The sequence below is a fragment of the Lepidochelys olivacea genome, assembly GCF_965140295.1.
Source record: "Lepidochelys olivacea isolate rLepOli2 genome assembly, chromosome: 3".
NCBI classification, from domain to species: Eukaryota; Metazoa; Chordata; order Testudines; family Cheloniidae; genus Lepidochelys; species Lepidochelys olivacea.
This window is the reverse complement of record NC_140413.1, coordinates 209,273,921-209,279,920: the sequence shown is the minus strand read 5'-3', so window position 1 is coordinate 209,279,920 and position 6,000 is coordinate 209,273,921. Positions and strand designations below refer to the sequence as shown.

The 6,000-nt window shown below is 56.0% G+C and overlaps 1 protein-coding gene across 3 annotated transcripts in view; it reads left to right on the top strand.

The window, feature by feature from the left end:
- Nucleotides 1-710: 710 nt before the first annotated feature.
- LOC311517876 (phosphofurin acidic cluster sorting protein 2-like) overlaps nt 711-6,000 on the top strand; it is a 112,869-nt gene continuing 107,579 nt past the window's right edge. The window contains exon 1 of one of the 3 annotated variants that reach the window (XM_084623121.1): nt 711-956. In XM_084623121.1, the coding sequence (XP_084479247.1) occupies nt 796-956 (161 nt within the window). In that variant the 5' untranslated portion in view covers nt 711-795. The remainder of the gene's footprint in view (nt 957-6,000) is intronic. The other 2 variants (XM_084623119.1, XM_084623120.1) reach the window with 2 other exon arrangements.

The following is a 6,000-nucleotide window of genomic DNA, read 5'->3' as shown; positions in this document are numbered from 1 at the left end:
GCTGCGTCCATGGACGGGGGGTGGGTGGGCCGGGACTCCTGGGTTCCATCCCAACGGGGCTGGGTCTGCCTGGGGCGGGGACCGGTCTAGGACCCCTGGGTTCCATCCCGGTGGGGCTGCGCCCATGGGGGGGGGTGGGCCGGGACTCCTGGGTTCCATCCCGGCGGGGCTGCGCCCATGGGGGGGCGTGGCCGGGACTCCTGGGTTCCATCCCGGCGGCGCCGCGTCCATGGGGGGGCGTGGCCGGGACTCCTGGGTTCCATCCCAGCGGGGCTGGGTCTGCCTGGGGCGGGGACCGGTCCAGAACTCCTGGGTTCCATCCCGGCGGGGCTGCGTCCGCCGGGGGGCGGGGCCAGGACTCCTGGGTTCCATCCCGGCGGGGCTGCGTCCGCCGGGAGGCGGGGCCAGGACTCCTGGGTTCCATCCCGGCGGGGGGTCTGGGCTCCAGGGGAAGGGGATCCCGGGGCTCAGCGGGACCCCCCCCAGCTCACGAGCTGCCTCCCCCCCCCAGAGCAGCGGCCCCTGCCATCTCCTCACGTCACCACACCCAGCAAAGCCCCGCCCACCAACATGACCCTCCGTGCTCCGATTGGCTGTTTCCCCCACGGCTGGCCACGCCCCTCCTCCCTGGTTGGGCGCGGCTCCCGCGGCTCCCGCCCCTTCCCCTCCGATTGGCTGCAGCCGGCGGCCGGCCCGCCCGCCCGGCGCTGGGGCGGAGGCTGGGCTGAGCCGCGGGTCTGGGGCTCCCGCCGCCCCCTCCAGCGTCGGCTCCGGGGCGGCGGCGGCGGCATCGGGATGGCGGCGGCGGGCGCGCTGGGGGCGGCTCCCGGGGCGGGCGGCGCGGCCGGGCCCCCGGCGGGTCCGTGCGGGGCGGCGGGGTCCGGGCCGGTCCCGGTGCCCATGAACCTGTTCGCCACCTGGGAGATCGACCGCTCGGCGCCCAGCTGCGTGCCCCGGTGAGCGGCGGGGCGGGGCGGGGCTGTGTGTGTAGGGGGCTGTGGGGCGCCGGGGGTCCGTCGGGGGGAGCGTGGGGGGGCTGTGGGGAGCCGTCGGGGGGCGTGGGTGGGGGCGTCGGCGGGCTGGGGGGCGTGGGGGGAGCCGTCGGGGAGCGTGGGGGGCTGTGGGGAGCCGTCGGGGGGCGTGGGGGGGTGTCGGCGGGCTGGGGGGTGTGGGGGGAGCCGCCGGGGAGCGTGGGGGGGCTGTGGGGAGCCGTCGGGTGGCGTGGGGGGTCGTCGGCGGGCCGTCGGCGGGCCGTCGGGGGGGGGCTGTGGGGAGCCGTCGGGGGGCGTCGGCGGGCCGTCGGGGGGGGGCTGTGGGGAGCCGCCGGGGGGCCGTCGGGAGGGGGCTGTGGGGAGCCGTCGGGGGGCTGTGGGGTGTGGGGAAGCCGTCGGGGGGACGTAGGGGAGCGTGGGGGGAGCCTCGGGGGGTGTAGGGTGGGTGTAGGGGGGCTGGGAGGAGTCGGAGGCTGTGGGGTAGCCGTCGGGGCGTGGGGTACCATCGGGGGTGTGTGGGGGCTGTGGGGCATGGGGAGCTGTCAGGGTGTGTGGGGGGGCTGTGGGGCGTCATTGGGGGTGTAGGGGGGGCTGTGGGGCATGGGGAGCAGGGTGTGTGTGGGGGGTAGAAGTGGGGGTGGGGTAGGCAGTGGGCTGTGGGGAGTTTATGGGGGTTAGTGTGGGGGAAGGTGGGGGGCAGGGGCATGTTGTAGGGGATATGGAGCTTCTGTGCGTGGGGGGGTGGGCTTATGGGGCACGGTTAGTTGGGGGGCTCCTCCTTCGGCAATGGGTGCTATGCAGAGGGTGTGCGGAGGTATCTGGGGGGCAGGAGGGGTCTGTGTGGTGTATGCAGCCCAGTGTGAGGTGGGGAGGTGCTTTGGAAATCCCTTTACATCCTGGCTGGGGGGACGGGTATCAGAGCCTGTCCAGCAGTGGGTCTGAGCGGGGATGGATGTAGGAACCCCTGGCGGGAGGGCTGTGGTGGGGCGGGTGCTTGTTCTGGTGGGTTTTATAGAAAACTCTCTGGGTTTTGTGGGGTTGGAGGGAGCGGTGGGTTTGAAGGACCTGAGAGCAGAGTGATTTGGGTTGTGGGTGAAGAGCGTTCGTGGTGAGGCTCTTTGGGACTGACGGAGAAAGGTGAGTAGGTTTGGGCCACAGTATATGGCCTGGTTTTCACGGACATTTAGGGCGTTCATCGTGTAACCGGTTCTCTGGTCTTGGGGGAGTTGGAGTGTCACAGCTTGGTCTCAGTCTGCTTCCCCCACCCCCACATCACACCTGGTTAGCCTGCTCTGGGGATGCCTTTCCAAACGGAGTATCAGGAATGGAAGAAGAGTGGCTTGAGTGCCTAGCGGGAGCTCACTTTCCATAGCTTCACTCTCGCACCTGGGGCAGGTGCCTCCCAGAACTCCCTTGTGCTGCTCCCATCTTCTGTGCTGCTCTCATCCCTGCTTTTGGTAGCTAGAGACACAACCCCTCTCTCTGCCGCCATGTGGGAGGCACTTTCTAACCAGAGAAGACGACACAATCCCTGACCTGAGGTGCTCACGATCTAAAGGCAGGCAGTGTAGGATGATGGGGTGTAACTGAGGTCCGCCTGTCAACAACACTTTTAAAATAGGATATGTAAATGATTCCCAAATTGCTTTTTGTCCTCATTGGTCAGCGAGATTCCCATAGGACTCCTGGTAGGAGTGGATGTGGAGAGGGTAGTAGCCTCATGTGGGTCTTGGGGTGGAGGGATGACATAGTGAAGAAGGCATGGAGAGTGAGTTGACATACAGGTAGATGAGGCTCTGCAGTGGAAAATGAGGCAAGGGTGGATAAAAGCGAGGTGGGCCGAGCTATGCAGGGTTCTGAATATTAAGGCAAACAGCTTGAATTCTGTGCAGTGGAGGACATGGTCACTCTGATGGACACTGAAGATGATTCTACCAGCAACGTATTTTGTATGGAGTGGAGGAAAGCAGTGTACCAGAAGGCAGTGTACCAGAGGGGCCAGGATAAAGAAATTGCAGTAATCTGGGTGGAAATGAGGGGCCAGATGAGTTTTCACTGGAGGATTCAGAGAAAAGACCAGACCTGAGAGGTTATAGGGGAGGAAGTGGCCGTATTTGGATGTTGCTTAAAATTTGGACCTGTCTTGCTTAGTTCTTTAAACAGCCTAATTATGACTGGCTAGATGAATCTTAGCTTAGCGGAAAAACTGACACAAATGAACACACTTTTCTTGTTCAGAGGGGAGAGAATTGTGCTTGTGACAGACTTTTAAATGAGATTGCTGGACATCAGAGTTGGCTTTTAGAAACAAGTGTCACTCTTCTTATTTCTTTGCCTACTTTGTGAAGGCAAATGTACCTCAAATGCTGTGTTGTCTGACTTATTTATCAAACTTTTTTACATTTTCTTCCTCAATGCTGTCTGTCTATGTAAGATCTTGTATTGATGCCCTCCCCATAGCGCATGACTGCAGAAGCACCTGTTTCTCTTCTCCGGAGTGCTCAAGTTACTGGAATGATAGATAGCAATAGCATTTGAAGATATTTTTGAGCTGTAATTCCTTTGGCTAATGTATTCTCTTGGCCTGAGCAAGGGAACTGAAACTTAGCCTTCTGCACCTCCGTCCTGGCACTATTTGCCTCATCTCATGAGCGAAGCTCTTCCTTGAAGAGCGTACTGTTGCCCCTGGTGCCAGCTGCAGCAAAGTGTTTAGAAATGCCTTTGGCATCAGTGAATTCACTGAAGCCTGGATTCTAGCAAGAGAAGCAGCAAGAAGTGTTGTTTCCATTACTGAGCCATGCTGGCCCAACTTTTATCTGATGCTCAGGTGGCTATATCTGCTCAAGTGTAGATGGCTTTTTTGTTGTTGACAGTGCCTGGCTGGATTAGACCAAGACCAGATGTGGACACGCCATATTCAAGAACTTGATTTTCAAATATGGATTTTGCGTGGTAGTGAAAACCCTTTTGCTCTAAATCTCAGACTGATTTGTACGCCAAGATCTTTAGTGCAATGCAGGTGCTCATAGTTGATCCTAGGATGTTGTTGAAAAGACCCACTGGTGTAATCATGAACATTTGCGTTGGGCGCTAACCTTATGGATGGATGATGGCATGTCTGGATTTAATAGACCTGCTTATGACAGGTGAAGAACAAGAACAAAAAAATTCCTGTAGCAACTCTTGAGGCTCTGGAAGCCAGAGGGCACTGGAGATCTTAATTAACCTGGTGTCTTTTGGTTGACAAATCCATGCAGAGAGGCCCTTTGGTTACTTAGATGATAACTTAAACAGGAAAAGCGTTAGAGTCAAAATGGCTTCTTCTCCGTTTATCTTCATGTCTGTCAACGTGGTATGTAAATTTGCACAAAACTTAGGCAGACTGAAAACCCAGAACAAAAGTGTCTCTCTCTCCATTCTTCTGGGTCTGGCGAATGTGTAGGGTTTTTAAGAGCATCTCTGTACTGATGGGGAGGAATTAAGTGAAAATAAAAGAATATTAAGGAAACTTGCAATCGGTGACTGAGCAACTTGAATGAGCTAAAATATTCTGAATAAACTATAAATTGGCAGCAGAAACCTGGATAGCAGTGACGCTGAAAGAGACCTTGGGTGAGAGGACAGGATCTTGGATAGGAACTCGGAATGTGATATGTCTGCAAAAAAGCCAGTGCAATTTGGGGCTATATACTCATATTCCGAGGCTGAATCACAACACGGAGCAGGGAAGTAGTAGTTTCTCTCTACAGCTCTGGGTGACTTAGACTGTTATGCTTGCTTCTGAGCATGTTACCAGCTGGGTATTGACAAAGTAGAGTTCAAAGAAGAACAACAATGATCAGGGGACTAAAGAGAGGGATTTATGCAGAATGAGTAAAGATGCTATCTATCTATCAGCTGAGTTCAGTGGCAAGATGTGTGCGTGTGCACACAACCTACAAGAAAGAGAAGACTACACACCAAGGAGGGAAGAAATTTTTTTGGGGTGGTAAAAGGCAAATAAGTAGAAGTAAAGGGATGACTCTTAGAGAGGTGAAAATATTGGAAGAAGTTTGTACGGTAGGTTTGAGATGGGATTTAAGGGGGATGTAAAGGGAATAGGAAGTGGGTTGGCTGCTACTTTGAAGAGCACTTCTTGTAGTGGCTCCCCATAGAATGGGAATCCTGTGGCTGACCCCAAGGACTGGTCACTAGGTCTCTGGTGTGTAAGGAATGAGAGGGGGTTAATTTATTTTGAGGCCAGAAGGGACTATCGTCTAGTCTGACTTCTTGTACAACTCGGGCCAGAGAATTTCACCCAGGAATTCCTGTGGTGATCACATCCACTGTATCCCTAGATAAATTCTTCCTATTGCTAATTTCCCTCTGGGTTTAAAGATTTGCACTCTGTCTTCATCCTTAATTTATCTAACTTCAGTTTCCGGTCATTGGAGCTTGTTGTGTCTTTGGTTTGAAAAGCTCTCTGCTATCAGAAATTTTCTCCCCATATAGCTAACGTATAGCTACATACAGACCATGGTCAAGTCTCTCTTAACTTTCTCTTTAATAAACATGATAAGCTGAGCTTCCTAAACTTTCCCTCTATGGGAGGTTTTCCAGGTCTTGAATCATTCTTGTGAGCCCTTTGTAGTTTGTCAACATCCTTTTAGGAATGTAGACGTCAGAACTGCAGACAGTAACCAGTAATGATCTGATCCAGCTGTTCTCAAACTGTGGGTCGGGACCCCAAAGTGGGTCATGACCCTGTTCTAATGGGGTTGTCAAGGTTGGCTTAGACTTGCTGAGGCCTGGGGCTATTGCCAAAGCCCAAGCCCCACTGCCTGGGGCTGAAGCCCAAGGGCTTCACCCCTGGGTGGCAGGGCTCAAGTTACAGGCCCCCTGCCTGGGGCTGAAGCCCTTGGGCTTCAGCCTTTGTGCCCCCCGTCCCACTCCCCGGGGGGGGGGCAGTGGGGCTTGGGCTCCACAGGTTAGTGCCACCCAGGCAAATGGCTAGTGAGGCTAGAGAGTT